The 25,403-nt window shown below is 39.8% G+C and overlaps 1 protein-coding gene across 2 annotated transcripts in view; it reads right to left on the bottom strand.

Moving 5' to 3' along the window:
• Positions 1 to 25,167, bottom strand: part of tub (TUB bipartite transcription factor) — a 233,152-nt gene extending 207,985 nt beyond the window's left edge. For both annotated transcript variants that reach the window (XM_072272540.1, XM_072272541.1), the window contains exon 1: positions 25,031 to 25,167. In XM_072272540.1, the coding sequence (XP_072128641.1) occupies positions 25,031 to 25,050 (20 nt within the window). In that variant the 5' untranslated portion in view covers positions 25,051 to 25,167. The remainder of the gene's footprint in view (positions 1 to 25,030) is intronic.
• Between the last annotated feature and the right edge of the window lie 236 nt (positions 25,168 to 25,403).

Genomic DNA, 25,403 nt, shown 5'->3' with positions numbered 1-25,403 from the left:
AAGGGAACAGTGGGTAAGGAGTGAGCACAACTCCTTAAGATTTAAGAGAGCTATAAATAAGGATGTGTATGGACCTTGCAGGAGAGTATTAAATTGGAGCAGGGCCACTGACAAGAGCATTAGGCAGGAACATGACAGAGTTAATTGGGAACGTCTGTTTTTTGGACACAGATGTGGATGGTTCCACATCCAACATGTGGAGGGTGTTTAAAGACCAACTGCACAGAGTACGGGACAGGCCTGTTCCAGTCAGAATAAATGTCAGGGATGGCAAGGTAAGAGAACCTTGGATGTTGAGGGGTGTGAAGAATTTATTCATGAAGAAAATGGAAAAGGAAGTAAAGCTTGGGAAGCTAAAGATCTGTTCCTGTGTGGCACTATTCTATGTTTGATGCTCTAAAATTGTACAAAAGCTGCTGGAAGATAGTTTCTAACAGTGATGAACACTAATTGCACATAGAGCTGTGATGTGAATTTCATTGTAACAGACCAGAAAGATATCATCAGTTCAGACTGGTAAAACTTCACCATGACAGGAGCATGAAGATCGTTTCAACAGCAATATTCCCTTCAGCCATGCAAATCCTAGGTGAAATCACAGATGGGACTAGACAGAATAATAGTTCGGCACCAATTAGCTGAGCAAACAGCCTGTTTCTATGCTGTAGTATTCTATCATTCTATGCCTCTTACATGTTCCATCTCCAGTGGCTGTCATGGAGAAACTTGTAGCCAAGTTGGACTAAATCAGAAATAGTTTCCCAGGTAGGCACAGTCACCCTAGGGACAGGTGTTCAAAAACCAAGTGCAAACTGAGAATCTGTCTACACTTAGGAGTTCTTAAATGGACCAGTGAGAAGGAAGATGTCTTGCTTCGCTGATGCAGAACAGATATTTTCACCCTACTGGATACAATGAGTGGATTGTGGGTTTGGTAAGGGGAGTTCATTACGATGTGTTTAAACACATTATTCAGTAATTGCTATTGGAGAGGAATGCCAATTGGAATCAGCACAGCCCCAGTAAATGTTTCAAGGATGTATAATGCCAAGGATACTTGGCTGCAGACAATCAATATCAGGATACATTTTCCAATCTGTCAGTAAATTATGTAGGGGACCACCAGACAAGATAATACAATGGAGCAGATGAAGCCAAGTGAGAAGGAGACCTGCTTTCATCTTAATATCAGACTGTATTTCAATATGAGGGATGAACAGGACACTTAGCACCACTTGATCTTCAAGACTGAAATGGTAATTGTTTTCAAGCTTGGGGGGACTGTGTCAATCAAATGTATAAAATCTTCATGTTTGGGAGTGAATGTTTGGCTCCGCAGAGTGAGAGGAAGTATCTCCTGGCTATGGATGAATAAGGAGATGTGTGAAGATGTGAAACTTGCTGGAATTGAACGAATCAAAGGGAGAGCTGGACAGTGATCAAATCCCAGGCAGTCACTGGGCAAAAGTCATGGAAAATCTATTTCAATAGATAGGGAAACTATATGATGAACTGAAACCTCACTCTCAACAACACGAAAACTCTGGAACCTAATGGGGAAAAGTTGAAGGTAAACAACTGGAGGCTACCAAAAGAAGTCAGGAATGCTACTAAACAGAGGTGTCAGTGGATGTGTCAGAAAGTAGTCAGGAGAGGACATGTACACCATTACAGATCATTCAGTGTCACGATGGAGAAAGGCATTGCGTATTAGAGTAATAGACACCATCTCAGGTAGGATCTTCAGCGTTGAATGATTGCTGAGGTAGAGATGGAGACACCACAAGATACACCATCAATGCTGCAGGGTAATAACACCACAGCTCAACAACATGCCTCATGAGAACTTCAACAATTTGGGACTAGAACTGGAAGGACAATCCATTGACCATTGTCAATGATCTGGAAGCCTCTGTGTCAAAGTAGAACACACAGAGACAAGTCATTATTTTGGATGCACTTCTCTCACTTATTCCCCATTATTAAAAGAAGGATACAGAATTGATTTAAATGATTAACTATCCCCCAGCATCTTAGAGAGTAAGGGAGAGAAGATAATGAGATATTTGCAATTATTCAAAATGCGAAGGAAAACCTGGAAAGATATCAAACACCCTAAGTGAAGTAGGGGAGGCTAAATGCAAACAGTGGAGGGAACACAAAATATTCCTATTAAGTCACCAACCACCCCTTGAAGGCCCCACTGACCTGTCTTTCATAACCTATAGACCCTACAAAGATCCTTCAGCTACCTCCAAACCAAAGAGAATGGAAACAAGTCACCCTCTACACTGAGAAGAAGAGGTAAAGGATATGGTCTTTGTAGTAGCATGCTAATGACTGTTTTGCTTGTGGTCCCCTCAATGAAGTTTTCAGTGAAAAGGCGTTTGACTTTTGTGGTCATGAAAATGTGTTATCCAGGACCAAAGCTGTGCCTGAGTGGAGTCAGGAGGAGGTAAAGAGAGAGAGCAGGCAGGGAAAGGCACAGCTGGGACCTGGAGACAGAATGGGTTAGTGATCAAGTAGGCAGCTTGGTGGAGTGATAAGGGTTACGACTGGAGAGAAAACAAATCATTGGTTGGAGGGTTGGCCAGTGGATGGAGGATTGGCCAATTGCAGAGTGAGTTTAGAATTCAGTTTGAGGGAGAGCCCAAAGGATAAACAGTAAGAATTAGACTTGTCTCGGAGGGAGGCAAGTACAGCTTGCTGCAATAAAGTCCTGATAGCATACTTTGCTTTAAAAGGGAGAGTCATTGGAAATAGCATTGTTTGATTTATGTGTGATAGATAGACTGCATCAGATGAGCAAATATGGCTCACATTAGGAAGTGTCCATGAAATCCTAAAGAAATGCAAAATGGAAAGTGATTGTTAATGCATTTCCTCGTAAAGTACATTTCCACGTAAAGTATATTTTCAGTCACGCAGCATTAAGGTAAACAATATTATGCACTCTGATATCTGGGTTGACAGACTGTAATTGAGCTGCTTTCATTACAGTAAGATAACAAAAAAAACGTGCAGTTACCAATCTAATAGAGTGTTGGACTGAGCTGAAAAAGCAATTATGTTGTGATTATGTTTTCTCCAAAATCTATATACACTTGTAAGTGATGCTAAAAACTGAGGTGTTGCATTTTGAAAGAACTGGGGAGATTTACAAAACAGATTAAGCAGAATAATTTTCTTAAGGAATGCAGAAATTCAGTGGGGGGGTGGGGGTGGTAAGAGGTTTATGTAAATGAATTTTTGAGTTTATTGAATGTATTGGATGTTTTTATTGTTTTTGCAAGCCCCTGTTGGATATTGCTAATGTAGAACACTGCAAATCAGGTTCACTGGTTCATTGGCAAGACTGACTATGAGGGCAGCTGCATTGCGTTGTTTGTAGCAAGGACTAGGCCTAGGCCAAGAGCTCACATTTTGCAGTTGCCCAGGGAGGAGACGCTAAAGCTGTGTGGGACAGGCCTCTGTGGATGCACTGGAATCCGTACTGGGTTGTGGGCTGGACCCTCCCACGGGTGCTTCCTTCTGGTGCTCGCTTGGTGTTGCCATCCAGTGCTCACTCAGCGTTGCCCTCCAGTGTTTGCTCGGTCAAAGAACAAGCTGGACGTTCAAGAGCTTGGGCTATAGCTTTTTTTCTTTTTGACTATATGTTTATCTGAAATTGTAACCATAACATGCTACTTGTGCTATGTTTTATGTATTGTGTGCTGTGTGCTGTTGGTAATGTGTTTTGCACCTTGGCCCTGTAGGAATGCTATTTTCTTTGGCTATATTCATGTATGGTTGAATGATAACTTGACCTTGAACTCAAGAAAGCCCTGTTGCATTAAAATGTTCACTTGAACAATGTCGTTAGTAATAGTGGGAGATGAACCCAACAAAATTAGATGTCTTTAAGCCTTGAAGTCTTATTCAAATGGCAGGTTGAGTCAGTGGTGAGGAAGGCAAATACAATGTTAGTATTAATTTCAAGAGATCTTGAATACAAGAGCAGGAATGTGAAGCTAAGGTTTTATAAGGCACTGGTGAGGCCTCAGCTTGAGTATTGTGAACAGTTTTGTGCTCCCTATCTAAGAAAAGATGTGCTGGAATTGGAGAGCGTCCAGAAGAGGTTCACAAGGATAATTCCAGGAATGAAAGGGTTATCATACGAGGAATGTTTGATGGCTCTGGGGCTGTACTCGCTGGAATTTAGAAGGATAAGGGGGGATCTCATGTTGAAAGGACTAAACATAGTAGACATGGAAAGACTGTTTCCCATGGTGGGGGACTCTAGGACAAGAGCATTCGGGGAGTCTAGTGGATGTAGTGTTATATGTATATGGATTTCAGCAAGGCATTTGATAACGTTCCCCATGCGAGGCTCATTCAGAAAGTAATGAGGCATGGGATCCAAGGAGACCTTGCTTTGTGGATCCAGAGTTGGCTTGCCCACAGAAGGCAAAGAGTAGTTGTAGATTGTTCATATTCTTCTTGGAGGACAGCGACAAGTGATGTTCCAAAAGGATCTGTTCTGGGACCCCTCCTTTTTGTGATTTTTATAATTGACCTGGATGAGGAAGTAGAAGGGTGGGTTAGGAAATTTGATGATGACACAAAAGTTGGTGGGAATTGTGGATAGTCTGGAGGATTGTCAAAGACTACAGCGTGACATCGATAGGATGCAGAACTGGGATGAAATGTGGCAGATGGAGCTCAACCCAGATGAGTGTGAAGTGGTTCACTTCGGTAGGTCAAATTCAAAGACAGAATAAAATATTCATGGTAAGACTCTTGGCAGTGTGGAGGATCAGCGAGATCTCGGAGTCCATGTCCATAGGACACACAAAGCTGCTACGCAGGTTGACAGTATAGTTAAGAAGGCATATGATGTGTTGGCCTTCCTCAACCATGGGACTGAGTTCAGGAGCCATGAGGTAATGTTAAAGCTACTTAAGACCTTGGTCAGACCCCACTTGGAGTACTGTGTTCAGTTCTGGTCACCTCTTTACAGGAAGTATGTGGATACTATATAGAGAGCGCAGAAGAGATTTACAATGATGTTGCCCGGATTGGGGAGAATAGGTTGAGAGAACTTGGTCTTTTCTTCTTGGAGTCATGGAGGATGAGAGGTGACTGGATAGAGGTGTATAAGATGATGAACGGCATTGATCGTGTGGATAGCCAAAGGCTTTTTCCCAGGGCTGAAATGGCTAACATGAGGGGGCATTGTTTTATGATACTTGGAAATAAGTGCTGAAGGAATGTCAGGAGTAAGTTTTTCACATAGAGAGTGGTGGGTGCATGGAATTCCCCGTCAGCGACGGTGGTAGAAGTGGATACAATAGGGACTTCTAAGAGACTCTTAGATACATGGAGCTTAGGAAAACAGAGGGATATGTGGTAGGGAAATTCTAGGCAGTTTCTAGAGTAGGTTACATGGTCGGCACAACATTGTGGGCTGAAGGGCCTGCAATGTGCTGTAGATGTCTATGGTCTAAGAGTGCTCAGCTTCAAGACAGAGGGGCATCCATTTAAAACAGGGATACAGAGAAATTTCTTTGGCCAGAGGATGATGAATTTGTGGAATTTGTTACCACAAGCAGCTGTGGAGGCCAGGACATTGGGTGTATTTAAGGCAGAGATCAATATGTTCCTGATTGGACACAACATCAAAGCTTACGGGGAGAAGGCCAGAGAATAGGGTTGAGGAGGGAAAAAGAGGATCGGCCATGACTGAACAGTGGAGCAGACTTGATAGGCCAGATTCTGCTCCTATGTCTTATGGTCTTGTGGTCTTAAATAAAAAATTACAAAGATTCCTTTCTATTCTCAACTTTCTACTCAAAAATGGGAATGATTGAAGCCCATTTTGTGGGAGGAGCAGGAAAATCTGACCGTGATCATGGTCAGGAGGAGGGGCTATCAGGATTCATGATCAAAGTCAGACCATAGGCCAGTACCCAGAGGCAGAAGGTGATCTTGTGAGGTCAGGGAAGCCTTCTATCAAAATGAAACCCAGCATATAACGTGAACAACAAATCTAAAACTCCATACTCCCAGAAGGATTTGCCCAAAGACGAAACCAACACTGAATTCCAAAACTTTCCTCTAATTCCTGTCTTAACTGCATCACATCCCTTTATCACTTCCCCTCTGCCATTTAGAGGCCTCACGTTAAAATTATAAATCAAGTTGTGAATACAGTTTCATAATTAAAGTAGGTTCCTGCTCCCTTCCTGCTGATGATGCTCTTGACTTCTCAATCAGAAGGATTAATATTAGGATATAAGCACTGAGAAGATAAGTAAATCTCATTATTTTAATACTTTCCACCCACCCATTCTATATCTGATTTTTCACCAAGTTTTGACAAGCTATGGATTAAAAACCAATAAAACTGTGATAAAATTTAGAATCACTACTTGAGGCTCAGCTGGTTTATTACATACAGTTTTCAGCACCGCACTTTGGGAAGGATGAAGTACCAGAATGACAGAAAAAAAATGAAAGATACAAGTTACTTGAAGAGAGTGGAGAAGCTGGTATTGTTCCTTAAGAAAAAGAGTGAGTTAGAGAGGGATATTCTGGAGTTTCTGCCAAGCACAGTCCATCTGAAATCTTTGTAAGGTGCAAAGAAGATAATCTTTGTAGATACAGTAGGAACAATCATAGAACATAAATCAGCACAGGCCATGACATTGGTTCAAGATCAATCTAACCTCCCTTCCTACATAACCCTCCCTTTGCCTTTCATCAATGTTGCCTGTCTAAGAGACTCTTAAATGTCCATATTGCATCTGCTTCTACCACTACCTTGGCAGTGTGTTCCAGTAATTTGCACACTCAGTGTTTAAAAAAACAACGACCTCTGACGTTTCCCTTAAACTTTCCTCCACTCACCTTAAAAGAATGTCCTCTGGTATTAGCCATTGCTGTCCTGAGGGAAAAAGGTGCTGGCTGTCCACTCTTTTAATCTCTTATACACCTCTATCAAGCCTCCTTTCATCCTCCGTCATTCCAACGAGAAAAGCCCAAGATATAAGATTTTTATGAAATCATGGTTAAGGACACTGGTTTATCTTCTGCCATTTAATAATTACTCTAACAATACATTAACATGCATGACAAGTGCCCTTTCCTTTGCTCATGAGTATGGTTATCTGTCAAAGCCTGAGTAGAGGCCCAGTGTGGGGTTACTCTGCCACCTATTGCAGACGAAGAGGACAAGGTGAGAATTAAGAGCTGAGCTAAACTATGCAAATCCAAAGGCTCTGTAAGCATTATGAAACATAGCTTATCTCCACAGGAGGCTGGTACACAGAACTCTCATCACACCCTGATTATAAGATTAATAGATAATGAAATGGACCAATGTCAAACAAAATATAGCTTAAAGATTCTAATAAGCTGTTCCCGGTTTACTCGTTCTAGGTTGGCAGCATGGGTGGGCAGAATTTTAAATAAATAAATGCATTTTGTAGTGAATACAGGTTACTACTAACAGTACAATGTCAATTTCAATTTTCAGATACTGCACTTTGAACTGAAAAAATACATTTTTTAATTCACTCACACCAGTATGTAGAAAGTTTGAACACCTGCCACATTATCATCTTGTAATGCGATTTACCTCCTGTATCTAATAAAGTGACCACTGAGTGTATATTTGTGATCCTCTGCTGTTGTAGCCCATCCGCTTCAAGGTTTGATGTGTTATGCGTTTAGAGATGCTCTCCTGCATGCCGCTATTGTAATGTGTGATTATTTGAGTTACTGTCGCCTTCTTGTCAGCCTGAACCAGTCTCTTCTGACCTCTCCCTAACAAAAAGTTTTCACCCATAGATCTGCTGCTAACTGAAAGTTTTTGTTTTTTGCACCATTCTTTGAAAAATCTAGAGACTGCTGTGCATGAAAATTTCAGATCAACAGTTTCTGAGGTATTCAAACCACCCTGTCTTGCACAGTGATATCATTCCACAGTGAAAGTCACTTAGATCACAATTCCTCCCCATTCTGATGTTTGGTCTGACTAGCAACTGAACCTTTTGACCACGTCTTCATGCTTTTGTGCACTGAGTTGCTGCCACATGAATAGCTGATTAAATATTTGCATTAATGAGCAAGTTACAAGGTGTCACTAATAAAGAAGCCACTGTGTATAATTGCTTCATATGCAAGATCTACAGCTTCATATATCAAGAATACATTTGAATTTAATTCAAATCCTCATTCTTGATTTACTAAAATGCAGTCTCAAAATTAGTGAAAAGCTTTCAAGATTCTGTTCCCATTTATTGCCAAACATGAATAATATTCTGGCATCTTCCCACTTCCTTCTCGGTCCCGAAGAAGGGTCTCAGCCTGAAATGTCAACTGCTTATTCATTTCCATTTATGTTGCCTGACCTGCTGAGTTCCTCCAGTATTTTGTGTGCGTTGTTATGAATAATATTCTGCCGTGGAGGATATGTAATACTGTAGGTGTTTGTGTACATTACTTCCCAACTCAAATATCCATTGAAATGACCAATTGCAATATAAAACTAGTAGTTTACTAATTATAATTCAATGTAAAAATCATATAAATTAGGAGGAGGAATAGGGTACTTGGTTTCCCTAAGTCATTATGCTAATATTTTGGCATGCATACAAATAACTCTGTAATATCACCACAATTCTAGGCCGGCTGGTGGCGCAATGGCATCAGCGCCGGACTCCGGAGCGAAGGCTCCCGAGTTCGAATCCAAGTCGGGCCACCCCCGAGCATGCTTTCCATCCGTGCCGGGTTGAGCGTCGAGCTAGCCGCTCGGCCTCGTGAAAAAAAAGGTTGAGTCAGGAACGTTCATATCGTGACCCGGTTAATCCGAAAGGAGACCAATCCTGACACCACGTGCCAGACAAGAATGGCTGACTGTCTGGTGCAACATGCTAAGAAAAAAAACACAATTCTGCAAAGGCAAATTCTTCTACAGTGCGAGAGGTAAATGAATGTTCTTTTTTCTTTTTTTTTTGTGGACCAGGATGTGGCTGTCAATACCAGTATTTATTATCTGTGCCTTATCATTCTTAAGAAGATGGTGGCAAATGCCTTTTTGAACTTCACAGTTCTGATTAAAGTACTCCTACAGCACTGTGAAGAAAAGGGTATTAAAATTATTTGGATAATGATCATTACATTACTCAAGTAATGATATGAATTAAGTAACAAGTGAATTTATCTTGAGAAGCAGTTGCATTCACCTTAAGTCGACATTGGTGCAATAGGGGAAGAAAATGTTTCAGTAGCACGATGGTCCTATAGTACCCACGTTTCTTTTTGATGCTTAGTTCCAGATTACAGTCATGTAATCGGGACCTTCAAAGGATGAAATGGAAATTAAGCATGCCAATGCAGAACAAGCAGAAAGGGAAAAATTAACTTTTAACTTTTCTGTTGTTCTCCTGATATCTACAGCACATTGCCTCAGGTTTTTAAAACCAGAATAGAAAAAAAAGTCCCCCACAAATCTTAAAGTTTGTCCCTGCATTTTTTTCTGGTCCAATTTTTAAATAATTCAGACAAACTGGAAGCACAAAAAAAATTACAGAGTTCAATGAGAGAGCTGTTTATTTTCTTACAGCTCAGTTTATTAATTCATAACGAGAAAAACAGAGATCCATAGAGAAACAAAAAATGAATTGGAGAAAGAAAAAGACAGGTTAGATGGATGATGGTCTTTTCCAATTCTGTACTTTCCAGGGACAAATGAAAGATTGAAAGTAAAATAGAAGTCAATACATTTTCTTTGACACTTTGTTGGAATGCATAGTTATTTCTCTATACTCCTAGACCTGAATTCAACAGGACATACCATTAGGACAGTTTTGTCGCCATAAATTAAAACTGACTAGCAGCTGGATGGGGACCATCTAAACTAGTTCACATGGTTGACCAACAATTGAGAGTCTCTTAAAAGTTAGACTTAAAACAGAGAAGCACCTAGTCAAGGTCAAAAATAGTTCTTAATCCTCTGCATGTTGGTGGCAACCATTCTCCCCTGCAATTGGATCAATTATGCCTGACACTTCCCCCACATTCAATATTCAGTTGGCATTGGAAAAGCGGTGACTGAGTATTCTTCACCAATAGCCGCACTTGTTAGAGATGCAATTAACTCAATTGAAGGACCGACAAGGACAGCCCTCTTGGGAGAGGAAAGATGAGACGTTTATTAAAGATTAACATAAGAGGTTTCTTTTTCTTTAATTCTCGTTAGTAACTCGGTTAACAGTATTATGAACAACTGCTCTTCTGCTCCAATCTGCAAGCTACAGAAGTTATGGTTTTCATTTTGGGTGTATGGGTGTCATACTCCTTAGATTCATTCTCCAAGAAACATCACCTCACTCTGAGACCTGGTCCTTCATGGAGCAAATAAACATATCAAACACAATATGGAAAGAGACAGGCCAGTTCCAAAGGAATGCTGAGGAAACTTATTGGGAGTAAGCAACAGTTTAAACTGTCAAGACAAAACAATAAGTTCCATGTGCAAACCTACTGTGTGATTGATTTCTGGAGAACCCATATGCCTGTGAGTACCTATTTTAGATAGGAATTCAGCAAAGCGGGTGTCATGCCAAAAATAGCCATGAAGAACTCTACATAGAGTCCATTATAATACTTTTGCATATTTCTGTAAGCACCAACGAAGTCAATGTGTGCTACGGACATTCTGGCATCCGTTAGTCTCATGAGGCCATGGATTTGCACCTTGGAAGATTTCCAGGGTGCAGGCCTGGGCAAGGTTGTATGGAAGACTAGCAGTTGCCCATGCTGCAAGTCTCCCCTCTCCAGGCCACCGATGTTGTCCAAGGGAAGGGCATTAGGACCCATACAGCTTGGCACCGGTGTCGTCGCACAGCATAGTGTGGTTAAGTGCCTTACCCAAGGACACACACGCTGCCTCAGCCAAGACTCGAGCTAGCGTCCTTCAAATCACTAGACAAATGCCTACGGACGTTATTACAGACATGACCGCCACAGGGCACCCCAATTCAATCCAACTGAATTCAAAGATCATACATTTCAATGGCCAAGGACCACTGGGTTATAAGGAATGTGTTCTTGATTTGAGAACGTTGATATAGTTCTACATGTTAAAGTATGGAAAATGTGTCCTCTTGCACATAATTTATATTATTTAGAATAGTCTCCCACATTTTCCTGCATTCTAAGTCTGTCACAGGCTGAAGGATGGCACATAGACATTACATTCTTATTAGAATCAGAATCAGGTTTATTATCACCAGCATGTGATGTGATACTTGTTTACTTAGCAGCAGCAGTTCAATGCAATACATAATCTAGCAGAGAAAAAAATTAATAATAATAATAATAAATATTCAGTTGACATTGGAAAAGCAGTGGTTGGGTATTCTTCACCAATAACTGCACTTGCCAATGTCCTTGGAACCAGACACCAGGTTGTGGCACAGAAATTGATGATTAGTCTTCTAGATGTTTTCTTTCAATGCTTTTTCACTTAGGAAATTTTTGTTTGAATGCATGTGATAAAATGTGCCGGGAAATTAACAAACCGCCACACTGGAGCATGGTTCTACTCGTTCAAGAACTCAAAGTTTTAAATTTCAGTGGGAAAAAAACTGAGGGCATAACTTAGCTAATACTAAGGGTAGTCTAAACTTGTAAGAGGGTCATTCACAGTCTGCAACAGCTTGGCATGAGCCAATTGGGTATGATGATAATTAATTTCAGTTTCAATATTCACCAAGTCTGATTTTTTTTTACCTATTAAAGGTGCACAGATGGAAAATCATGAGCAGACTACACATCAAATAACAAATTATTCATAATGAAAGATATGTAAGGCCGTATATAAATAGATTTTTTTTCTTTTTAAAAATATATTAGAATTTAATATTAATGTTATAAAAATGGCTTTTGTACTTTGAGTGGAAAGTAAAATAGCATTACATAATGTTCAAAGTAAATTATTAAAACTTTATTAAGTGACTCTGTAACTTTTAATTTATGTTTTAACCCAGATTAAATGTATTGAAATATTAATCTTTTCAAAGAAATGATGAAATCTCCTTTAAATGTCAAATGCAGTTATCATCATCTGAAAAATTAACCTTTTATTTTATGCCTTGCTAAAGTCATGATGATCAGTAACTTTTTCTTTCAATGTCTACAACTATTTTGTTCATTAAAGATGCGCAGACAGAAAACTATGAGCCGACTGGCAAAGCAGAATTTCAATTGTATTTTAAAGTTAATCACCACAGACATACTCATACCAACTATTAAGTATCAGATTCTTTTACTTCTCATTCTGCTCTCTCCATACTTTGATTTCTCCTGACACTCATCCCTATTGGCTGCTGGAGATGATCCCACCTACTGCCAAAATCCACTTACCTGGCAAATAACACCATGGTGTACAAGTGTGCAAGTAACCTGTTATCTCACTGTACCTGGCTGGACAATAATAGTTAGACCCTTCAAAGTTTCTTTCTCTTTTTATCTTTGCTCACATTTTGGTGTGTGGTTAATTCACTCAAAATATAAAACCAGAATACAGTACCTTCTTGCATTAACTCAGAATACAATTGAAGCCAGCCCAGCTTCAAAAGGTAGTCCTTAAGTAGCTATATTGGGAGATCATGCACATCTGGGCACTTTTGGTACAAATCTTTGTGTGCTACCATTGCTACACATAAAAGAATCAGAAAACATTGATAACTAGCTAAATTATACTTCCAAGTTTGTGTTTAGAAAGCAGTCCGAATCATGATTTTCTATGTCTTTAACCCTTAATAAAAATTTACAAAATTTGTTGTTACTTCTGTATTTGTGTTTGTTTACTTGATTATTTTTTTCTCCTCACATAAATTCCATCACCCATTCAGCTGTAATACAGGAGGACACTATACTTTATTTTGGTTCTTCACTTTTCCTCCAGTTTATAAAACCAATTCTTTTAGTCACTTTGCTCATTATCAAAAATTCCAGTGACGCTGAATTTCCTCGTAGTGATACACTGTCTGTTCTCTCTGCTCTTTTTGTTGTTCAATATGTACTTCCTTTTCATAGATCTACCAGGAAATGCATCATCAGAACCAAGTCCAATTTAATCAATTCATCTTTAATCTGTAATCTGGTGGGCCCTATTAGCATAAATACCACCCTGTAAGATTATGAGGACACTCAGTCCTCGTTTATTGTCATTTAGAAATGCATGCATTAAAAACATGATACAATGTTCCTCCGGTATGATATCACAGAAACAAAAGACATTCTTTGAATTGATTGCCAGTTCCTTCTGCTCTTTAAATATACTGTGTTTACAAAATCACAGCATTCTATCATTGCTGTAATAAAAAAGTGTTTAAAAATTTTGATAACTGGCTAATCAACCTTTCCAGGCTCAGTCAGCTGTCAAATCTGTTCAGATTCAGATGGCTTGTGAATGTCAGAGACAATCATAAGACATTCAAAAATTGTAACAGATTAATTAATTTATTAAAAAGAATTGTTCATTTTATTTTAAAAATTTAACAAATTGAAGCACCTAAAATAGAAAATAGATTATAGAACAGTGTAGATCTTTCAGCCCACAATGATGTGCCAAACCAATTACATTAGCAATCAAATGCTCACACAATGTCCATAACCTTCTATTTTCTTCACATTCCTATTTAAACATCTCTTAAAATCCCTAATGTATCTGCCTACCACCACCCCCGCCAGCATATTATAGGCACCCACCACTCTGTGGGTAAAAAAAACTTGCCCTTACAAAAATATTGAAGTAAATGTAATTAAATTAAAAAGCTACATATAGTAACAATGCCTCTACCAGCCAGAATGAAGATGATAAAGTACTTTCTCTTTCAGTCCATCTACGTGACTACATCGCTCCTAGTGACTGAGATTGACCTTCTGCACATATTTTATGTACAACTATCCTCCATTCACCACATTTGTTTTCTGGAGAACCTACTGCTTTGAATTGATTGCAGTTCCTTCTGCTCTTTAAATATACTGTGTTTACAAAGTTGATTGACTTTTTTTTTAACTATACAGGCCAACAGACCCTCCCCATTAGATAAAAAAGTGTTATAAAAAAAAGTATTCTGTTTAAAACAATGCAACATATATGAAGCCTACTTTTTTTCCTTCCAATGTTTGCACCATTCACAGAGTTGGAGTTGCTGAACTATGCCAAGTCTCACTAATGGGACAAAAGGGACTGCAAACGCTGAAACCTGGAGCAACAAACTAAATCAGGAGAACTCAGCTGGTCAGGCGGCATCTGCAGATTCCTGACCCAAAGTATTGACTGTCCGTTTCCCTCCACAGATGCTGCCTGACCTCTTCCACTATTTTGCTTGTTATACCAAGTCTGCCTCATACAGATCTAGCAAGCAGATATAGTATTTAGGAATTTTGGAATTTTGGCATTAAACAGCACAGCTTATCAATCAGAAGCCTGGAAACAGTGAACATAATATTTGAGAATATTTTCATGACTCATGACAAGAGTGCTGTATTTCCCAACACCTACATTCAGAACTTCCTAACAACAGCTGTTAAGGATTGATGTTTATCTTAGCTTCTGGTTTCTCTTTTCTACATGCTGAAATTATACAACCTTAAGGAAGAAATCCTGAAATGAAGGTACTTTAAAAAGTTATAGATCATGATCCTTCATTTCTTCATTTCCGTCCTCAAAATGATCTGGACCCAGCTCTCTTTTAACCTTTAATGCCCTTTATTTCTAATACCCTTTCCTGCTTACATTAACTTTAGTGAGGCCCAGTCCTTGATTTATTATTAATCCTCTTGAAATGTCAAGTATATTATCCATTCTACTGCAAAGAAAGGACACAATTTCAAGAAACTTACCATTTCTCCATTTTAATTTGCAACATTACCCTATCATAATAAATTAGATGTAGATGTGACTATCAACTTTTTAACCAGATTTATATTTTAAAAAATGGCTTGACAACCCATGTGCTGGGTTTTCTTATTTTCAGTCACAGCAGCAACCTACGTTATAGCTTAAGAAATTTCACCTGAGGTTCTCCGTAAAACACATGTTTTATTTTCCTCTTCACATAACCTTTCCTAGATAAGGAATAAACTCGGTGAGCACACTGCACCATACAGGTGTGCAACAAGCTCATAGAACTTACAGCACTGAAAGACTCCATTCATACCTAATGGTCTACATTGATTTTTACAGTTTATTCCACACATGCCTCCTCTTTATCTATTTCATCACACACTGTAAGTATATCTTTCCATACCACCATTAATACCAAAATGGGAAAAGTCACAACGGTGCAGTCGGTAAACAAAAATCTAGATAAACTGTTCCCTTTCTAACACCATTACCTGCCATTTCCTCAGCACTTTTCCTGTTTTTCCACCACAATTTTGGCAGGACCTTCATTTCACCAAGGTTCTGTATGGAAACTGGATGCCTTTACAGATCCAGCATAGAAAGTCTTTGAGGAAATACAGCCAGCATCTTTCAGTAAACAATGTTCCTATTTCATGGTGTTTCAGGGTGGCAATCAATATCTGCAACAAAAAAAATAATACTTCTGGCAGCATCTGCTGAGGTCATACTTTGCAAGTTGTTTATCAGAAGATTTAATGTGCAATATTATTACCAAAGGAAAAAAATAACTCACTTTTCTATTCTGTATTTCCATAGCTTGCAGTAATTTTTTCCACAGAACGTAATTTTATTTAAATGCAGTGCAAAAATAAGCTAAAACCTTATATTTATAATGTACCTTACCAATTACTTGGGTTTCTTTCAGTTTCTTCATATTGAATGAAGTGCAGACAAAGATAGAAAATAGCTTTACAAGTAGACCATAATGATAAACTATGTACAAAATGTGATATTTTTGCTGCACTAGTTATGGGAAGTAAGTTCACAGGATACCAATGCATCTGACTGCTCTTCAAAGAAGCATTACAAGGTCTATCAACCTGAAGAGCCAAATGTAGCCTTGATCACGCAGTTAAAGCCTGCAGTATGTAGGTGAGGGTCCATACACCAGTGTCTATAACTTATTTGATGTTGCTATTCATAATGTCAATTGTTTATTTACTTATTGAGATACAGCACAGAACAGGCCCTTCCGGCCCTTTGAGCCCTGTCGCCCAGCAACTCCTAATTTAACCTTCAGAAATAGGGATTTCTTTTGACACTTCTGTTGCCAGGAAAGCCATGAAAAAGTTCTCCTCCTCTCCAATCACCTTCTACTAAATGACAAAAATGGAACAATCTGTAATGGAAAGCAAAGAGAATCCAAGAACTTAGGAGTCAGGATCTAGTTTCATCCATGTATCACCCTTATCTTATCTGCAGATACTGGCAGAGCTGCTGGGTCTGAAAAGTACACTGTGTTCAAGCACACAGGAGCAATGTCTAAGCTGAATAATTAATTAATTCCAACTGTTCACAACTAAAGCATTCAGATCTGAACAAGTATCCCATTCTGACCGGCAAAGAAGGAAAAGAATTCATGACTGAATGAAGACACAAAACTCATAGCGTACCCTTTCCTGCTATTTGTTTAAGATGCTCTTTATAAAATTTCCTCTATCTGCAGCAATGTGTAATGGAGCTGGAACGCTTCCAAACAACAAATCTTTTCTTTTCCAAACATAAGTATGGAAAATAAGGAAACTACAGAGTCTGCGGAAGTGGCAACATTGCCCAGAAAATCCAAATGGAAGACAAAGCACTCTTCTCAGTCCAACCCTCACATATGCAAATTTGATGTAAATGAGCTGCTGGAAAAATCCCAGCTTCCTTTTCAAGACTCAATTTAGTGCTGCAGTTACTAGATGTTCCTACTTAGTAGGACTCAGTCTAAAGCTAATCTTTACTTTAAACTAAAGCAATTGGATTCCATTAGGTGCCATTATTTTACAGACACAAATATGGGGACTTTCCAGTGATCTGATCTCATTCCATTGCCATAAATTCTCCAAGACTCTGGCGAATATTGGTAAATATATGCTGCTGAACATAAAACTCGCTTAGCCAATGGGGGAAGGGCAAACATCCACACCTTTCACTGCTCCTTTAGTTGCAAGACAAATCCTCCCAAGCTACATCTCAGTAACGTGTAAAACAGTGATGTGTATAACGTCTTCACCATTTACACCTCGGACTTCAACTACTGCACAGAGTCTTGTCATCTTCAGAAGTTTTCGGATGACTCTGCCATAGTTGGATGCATCAGCAAGGGAGATGAGGCTGAGTACAGGGCTACGGTAGGAAACTTTGTCACATGGTGTGAGCAGAATTATCTGCAGCTTAATGTGAAAAAGACTAAGGAGCTGGTGGTAGACCTGAGGAGAGCTAAGGTACCAGTGACCCCTGTTTCCACCCAGGGGGTCAGTGTGGACATGGTGGAGGATTACAAATACCTGGGGATACGAATTGACAATAAACTGGACTGGTCAAAGAACACTGAGGCTGTCTACAAGAAGGGTCAGAGCTGTCTCTATTTCCTGAGGAGACTGAGGTCCTTTCACATCTGCCGAACGATGCTGAGGATGTTCTACGAGTCTGTGGTGGCCAGTGCTATCATGTTTGCTGTTGTGTGCTGGGGCAGCAGGCTGAGGGTAGCAGACACCAACAGAATCAACAAACTCATCTGTAAGGCCAGTGATGTTGTGGGGATGGAACTGGACTCTCTGACGGTGGTGTCTGAAAAGAGGATGCTGTCTAAGTTGCATGTCATCTTGGTCAATGTCTCCAATCCACTACATAATGTACTGGTTGGGCACAGGAGTACATTCAGCCAGAGACTCATTCCACCGAGACGCAGCACTGAGCATCATAGGAAGTCATTCCTGCCTGTGGCCATCAAACTTTACAACTCCTCCCTTGGAGAGTCAGACATCCTGAGCCAATAGGCTGGTCCTAGACTTATTTCATAATTTACTGGCATAATTTACATATTACTATTTAACTATTTATGGTTCTATTACTATTTATTACTTATGGAGCAACTGTAATGAAAACCCAATTTCCCCCGGGATTAATAAAGTATGACTGTGACTATGACTATGACTATGCTGGAGAATTTCTGCAGAGTTCTGTAGATAGAGAGCTTCAAGGTAGAACCCAAAAATAGCAAGGGAATGTCAATTTCTCTCCAAATTGGAGTGGCATCTAACGTAGAGGCTGCAAGCAATGGTATCTTTTGCTTAATGAGATGCTCCACTGATTTGTACCATTAATCCTGTTCCACCGTACAATATGATCAGAGCTGACCAACTTTTTCCTTAACACATTCATACCCTTTCCCTATACATCAGGACTCCCATAGTACTTTAAAAATTTATCAAACTTTGCTCCAAATATATTCAAAGACTGTTCCAACATAGTTCTCAATGGCAGAGAATTCAAAAGATTTGTGATCCCCTAAAAGAAGAAATTCTTCCTCATCTCCATATCCACTGTAAGACCATAAGACACAGGAGCAGAATTAGGCCATTTGACCCATCAAGTCTGCACCGCCAGTCAATCATGGCTGATTTATTCTCCCTCATAACCTTATTCTTCTGCCTCCTCCCTATAACCTTCAACGTCCTTACTAATCAAAAAATTATCAACCTTCACTTTAAATATATCCAATGACCTGGCCACCACAGTTGTCTGTGGCAATGAATTCCACAGTTTCAGTACCCTCTAGCTAAAGAAATTCCTCCTCATCTCTGTCCTCAAGGAATGTCCTTGAATTCTAAGGTTGTGCCCTTTAGTCCTAAACTCCCCTGCCCCCTTTGTATCTACACGTTTCAGAATTTGGTAGGTTTCAATGAATACCCCATCAATCTTCTAAACTCCAGTGAGTACAGGCCCAAAGCAAGCAAATGCTGCTCATACATTAATCCTTTCATTTCTTGAGGTAATTTTCATAAATCTTCTCTGGACTCTCTCCAATGCCAGGACATTCCTTCTTAGATAAGGGACCCAAAATTCCTCACAATACTCCAAATGTGGCCTGACCAATGCCTTACAAAGCCTCAGCATCACATTCTTGCTTTTATATTCTAGTGCTTGTATCTGTCTTCCTTACTACCGATTCAACCTACAAGTTAACATTTAGGGAATCCTGCATTAGGACTCACGCGTCCTTTTGCAACTCGATTTGCTCCCTGTTTAGAAAGTAGTCTATACCTTTATTCCTTCTACCAAAGTACATGGCTGTACACCTGCCATTTGTCCATTCTAATTTGTCTATGTCCTTCTGCAGACTCCCTGCTTCCTCAGCACTGATTTCTCCTCTTCCTATCTTTGAATCATCCACAAACCTGGCCACAATTCTGTCATCCAGATCATTAACATATATATGTACCATGAAAAGTAGCAGTCAAACACTGGCCTCTGCAGAACACTGCTAGTCACCAGCCACCAACCTGAAGAGGCCCCCTTTATTCCCACTCTTTGCTTTCTGCTTAATAATAGTGACTACACCCACTTTTCCTCCTGGCACTCTCGAATTTCTGGCAGGGTGCTGGTGTTTTCTACAGTGAAGACTGACGCAAAACACTTATTCAGTTTGTCCGCTATTTCATTGTTCTTCATTATTACCGCTCCAGTGTCATTTTACAGTGGTCCAATGCCATTTCTTGCCTCACTTTTACTCTTTTACTCTGACAAAAATACCTCGATATCTTCTTTTTATTATTAGCTAGCTTACCTTTATATTTCATCTTTTCTCTCCTCATTGCTTTTTAGTGTCTTATGTTAGTTTTTAAAAGCTTCCCACTAATTTTTTGCAGTATTGTATGCCGTCCCTTTTGCTTTTATACTGTCTTTGATCTCCATTGTCTGCCATAGTTGCCTCATCCTTTCTTCTTTGGGATGAACCATTCCTACAGTTTTCAAATTACTCCCAGAAACTTCTGACTTTGCTACTGTACCGTCATTCCAGTCAACTTCGGCCAGTCCTCTCTCATGTCTCTATATTTCCCTTTACTCAACTGTAATACTGATGCATCTAATTTTTGCTTCTCCCTCTCAAACTGCAGGGTGAATTCTATCATATCATGATTACTACCTCCTTTACCTTAAGCTCCTCATAAAATCTGTTTCATTTCACAACACCCAATCCAGAATAGCCTTTCCCTAGTGGACTTGACCAAAAGCTGCCCTAAACAGCCATCTCATATGCATTCCACAAATTCCTTCTCTTGGGATCCAGTACCAATCTGATTTTCCTCATCTACCTGCATATGGAAATCCCCATCACCACCATAACATTGCCTATTTTGCATTCCTTTTCTATCTTCTGTTGTAATTTGTAGTCCACATACTGGTTACTGTTCAGAGGCCTGCATAGAACTCACATCAGGATCTTTTTACTCTTATAGTTTCTTAACTCTACCCACAAGGATTCTACATCTTCCAATCCTATGTCACTTCGTTCTAGGGCACCAAAACACTGGAGGAACTCAACAGGTTAGGCAGCATCGATGGAGAGGAATGAAGAGTCAACATTTTGGGCTAAGACTGGAAAGGAAGGGGGAAGTAGCCAGTATAAGAAAGAGGGGGGAAGGGGGAAAGAGTACAAGCTGGCAGGCGATAGTTGAAGACAGTGAGGCGAAGGTAGGTGGGGGGGAATGAAGTAAGCAGCTGGGAGGTGATAGGTGGAAGAGGTAAAGGGCTCAAGGAGAAGGGATCTGATAGAAAGGGTGAGAGGACCATGGGAGAGAGGGAAGGGGGAGAGGCACCAGAGGGAGATGAGAGGCAAATGCGGAGAAGAAAAGAGGTTAGAGGGGGACAGAATGGTGAATGATAAAAAGAGAGAAAGGGGAAAGGGAAAAATTATCAGAAGTTAGAGAAATCAATGTTCATGGCGTCAGGTTAGAGGATACCCTGATGGAATGTAAGGTGTTGCTCCTCCAACCTGAGAATGTACTCATTGTGGCAGTAGAGGATGCTAAAGACTGACATGCTGGAATGTGAATGGAAAGTAGAATTAATATAGTTGGCCACCAGGAAATCTCTCTTGCCTGACAAAACGGTTCCCCAATCTATGTTGGGTCTGATTGACGTGGATGAAGTAGCACTAGGAGAAGTGGATACAGTAGATGACCCCAACAGACTTGCTTGTGAAGTGTTGCCTCACCTGGAAGGACTACTTGTGCCCTGAATGTTGTTGAGGTAAAAAGAGAAGGTGCAGATGTAGTATTTGTCCCAACAACCATCAGGCTCCTGAACCTGAATCATGAATAACTTCACTCTCCTCAGCTCTGAACTGATTCCACAACCTTCAGACTCCCTCACAAGGGCTCTAAAATCAATTTCTCAGTATTATTTTATTTATAATTTGCACAGTTTGTCTTCTTTTGCAAATGTCAGTTGTTACTTATGTATAGTTCTTCATAAATTCAATTGCATTTCTTTATTTTCCTGTAAACGTCTTCAAAAACATGGATCTCAAGATATTATATGGTGATATATACACAATTTAATCATACATTGACTTTGAGTTTGATGCTTGGATGCTAAGTTCCCAGCTGTGATCTGCTTTCAACCATGACATAGTGATGCCCAGAATGTCATACCTGCCAATCTCTAACTGCACTACAAGATCTTCTGCCTTATGTGTAAACTGCATGCATTCAAAGATAACAACTTCAGTCTGTGTTCACCACCCTTCCTTTCAATTTTGTCTCCATGTTGCATCTAGTTAAGTTCTTATCCTTCTCTAAATGTTTTGGCTCATTCTTTATTCTGAAGTCTTCAGTAGCTACTCTTTCCCTCTCCTTCCCTTTTACTTTGTCAATACTTTTCCAAGCTGTTGAACCCACCATCTCCCCCTACTATTTAGTATAAAGCCTACCCACAGCCCCAATTTGCTACCAAATTAGGAGATCTATCCTCTTTATATCCACCTTGTTAGTCCCACCTCTCAATATTTTTCATGAGATCATTTCTCAACTGCTTAAGTGTGTAGGCTCAATTTTTCTTCCCTCATCAACATTTCTACCAAGCAATAAATTTGTGAAACTTCTCTGTGTTTCCCCCAATGCAAGCAAATCCTTCTTTAAATATGGAGATTGCAGCTGAGTTTAGTGTGCCAGATGCAACCTCACTTGTGTCCTGTCAAGTTACATCAAAACTTTTCTACTTCTCTGCTCCATACACTTCTTCTTGGCTACAGGTGACAATAGGGATAGGAAATGGTGCCACAACAAGAAAAGTAAAAGGGCAAAGTTGCACAGGCAATACAGAGCTATGCAGGTCTCTGTGTGAGCTGTTGTCACCCAATGTACAGCTGTCTCTTTATCATAGACAAGTTCAAAATGATGCCCTCCCGACAAGAAAGCATGGACATTAAAGTGCTTCTATAATCAGAACCAAGACGTACAAGCATTCAGCAATAAACCAAAGGGACAAAACTGATTGAGTAAACTATGTTATGCTCTTGAATTTTTAGAATAACTAACAATTCCACTCAGAATCTATTTTGAGTTTTATGGCTTCCCTTCTGTTATGGCCATGGACTTTCCCAATTTCATTTTACAGCAAGTGGTCTGCGATGTCTGTCAACTATTCTGTAGCACATGATGCTAATGAAGACTCTGGTTGGCAAACAGCTGAGGAAAGGAGAACCTCTCTTTTACTCAAGTAAGCCAATTTGACATATCTTACAATACAATGTACTCTCTAAAGGGAATAAAGGCCCATTCATTTTGGTTTTATAAGTTGATTCTCATGAAATGAATATTTCTTGGAAACCAACTGAATATCAAGCCTAGATCAAGGGTTCCCAACCAATAACCAAGGGATCTGTGGCCTGGATAGAGCGGTCATACAGAGGATGATTCCAATAGTGGGAAAAGTCTAGAGTTTCATCCACTACCTTCACTGGCAGCTCATTCCACACACACACTACCCTCTGAGTGAAGAAGCTCTTCCTCAGGTTCCCCGTAAATGTTTTACCTTTCATCCTAGACCTCTGAATCTAGTTCTAATCTAACCCAACCTCATGGGAAAAAGCATGCATGTATTTATAGACTCAGAATAGAAGGACATCCCTTTAGAACTGAGATGGGGAATTTTTTTAGCCAGAGGTTGAATCAATGGAATTCATTGCCACAGATCAGCTGGGGAGGTCAAGTCATTGGGTATTTTAAAGTGGAGGCTGAGAGGTTCTTGACTAGTGAGGGTATCAAAGGTTGTGGGGAGAAGCTGAGAGAATGGGGCTGGGAGGGAATATAAATCAATCATGATCGAATGGTAGATTAAACTTGATGGGCCAAATGGCTTAATTCTGCTCCTATGTCTTACGGTCTTCAAAAAGTGTAATACTTGAGTGTTAGTGGGAAAGTGCCAATTATTATAGTAAAATTTACAAATGAATGTCCTGTGTATGATTGTCAACATTCACCTACAACAGCTCAGCAGAATCATCATGGCTATGCGCTTACACCAGCATTAGGTTTGCTTTCTTATGATTCACGTTAATATACTGGCAAAGACTAATTAAGTCTTTTAGTACAGAATGTTAGAGTACCACAGCATAGAAACAGGGCCTTGGTCCATCAAGTCTATGCCGACCTGTTTTTCTGCCCAGTCCAATCTACTCACACCCAGACCATAGACCTCACCATAGTTCTGCATTCCCTTCTCATCCATGTACCTGTCTAAATTTCTCTTATATGTTGCAATTGAATTCGTATCCACCACTTCCACTGTTAGCTCATTCCACATTTGCACCAGCCCCTGAGTGAAGAAGTTCCCCGTCAGGTTCTCCTTAATTATTTCACTTTTTACTCTAAACCTATGATCTCCAGTTCTAGTCTCACTTATTTACCCTGTATACCTCTATAAGATTTCCCCTCATTCTCCCACGCTCCAGGGTATGAAGTTCTAAACCTATTTAACCTTTCCCTATAACCCAGGTCCTCTAGTATCAGCAAAATCATCAGTTTTCTCTGCATTCTTACAAACTTATTGACATCTTTCTTGTCGGTAAGTGACCAGAACTGCACATGATACTCTAAATTTGGCTTCATTAACATCTCATACAACTTAAACATAACTTCAAAGTTTGGTTATGGTATAAGACAGTAGATATCAGATTGTACTCACACCCCTCCCTCCACCCATACTGTTTGTACCCAACTTTAATGAAAAATGAAAGATCGGGCAAGCTGAGCTAATATTATCTTACTCTATAACATCAGATGTTTCAATTGCCTAGATGCAGTAACAATCACTGTTGCCCATTAGACAGAAATGAAGTGAAATTTCTCTCCCTCTGAATGTTGTGACTCTCTGGAACTCTATTTTGCATGGTGATGGCAGCAGGGTCTTTAGATATCTTTAAGGCAGACACAGATAAATTATTGAGAGGGTGAAAGGTATCAGTAATAAATAGGAACACAGAGTTTTGTTACAATAAGATCAGCCACAATCTTATCACGGGGTAGAAGAGAGTCAAAGAGACAAGTAATCTCCCGCTGCATCTAATTTGTGCTCCTTGACTGAATAAACAGTTTAAGGAAAACTAATGTAACTCCAGCTCAGAAAGGTGGAAGCATCTCCAATCCAGCTCACTGCATAAACATGCAGTCATCTGCTCCAATGCAACCCAGTAAAACTGCACTAATCCAGACCAGCAGAGACACTCCAGTCCTGTCTCTTACTCTAGGCTAGGTAAAGGTGCTCCATTCATGTTCAATACTGAATCAAGCCCCGATTTCTACTTAAATGCTATGTAATCCAGGCCATTGGAAACTCACTCTAATCTATACAGTTTATCCTCAATACCCGATTCATATTGATCATTATTACAGTATAATTACTTGCACAACTGCAATTACTGTGGTAAAAACAAGGCATTTTGTAAAGGACACCCATCCCCTTCAACATACATCTCCCAGTTTGTATGTTTCTCTCTATAGAACAGTGCAAACACTGCTCTGTCGGTGAGACTAGAAACTAAATGATCATAAAAATATCTGGAAAAACTCTTACCAATATTTACTTTCTTTCATCTCAGCGTAGGTTTCTAGAGTGTGCACAGTGTTGAGAGCAGTAAACTTCCCAGCTGAGTTTCTCCTGGCTGCTAAGGCACAGTCAGAAGTTTAAAATGTGACACCTTCAGCACGGACTGGTTCTGAACGAAGCTGAAAGCATAACTGTGACAGGAACATTGCCAAGAGTATGTGGGGAGGGGTGGGTGGGATGGCGGCAGAGCCAAGGCAAAGTTGGGAGGAGTTTGTTTACCTGAAATGCACTAAAAGAATTCAGAGTCTAAACTTGTTTCGCATTTAACATCAGCAACAACAAAATATCAGTGGGAGTGAACATAAGCAATATTTACTAGCAGTACTGTATATTAAAAATA

The sequence above is a fragment of the Mobula birostris genome, chromosome 11 (assembly GCF_030028105.1).
Source record: "Mobula birostris isolate sMobBir1 chromosome 11, sMobBir1.hap1, whole genome shotgun sequence".
Lineage (NCBI taxonomy): Eukaryota > Metazoa > Chordata > Chondrichthyes > Myliobatiformes > Myliobatidae > Mobula > Mobula birostris.
Note: the sequence above shows the minus strand (reverse complement) of the source record. Positions and strands in the feature narration are given on the sequence as shown.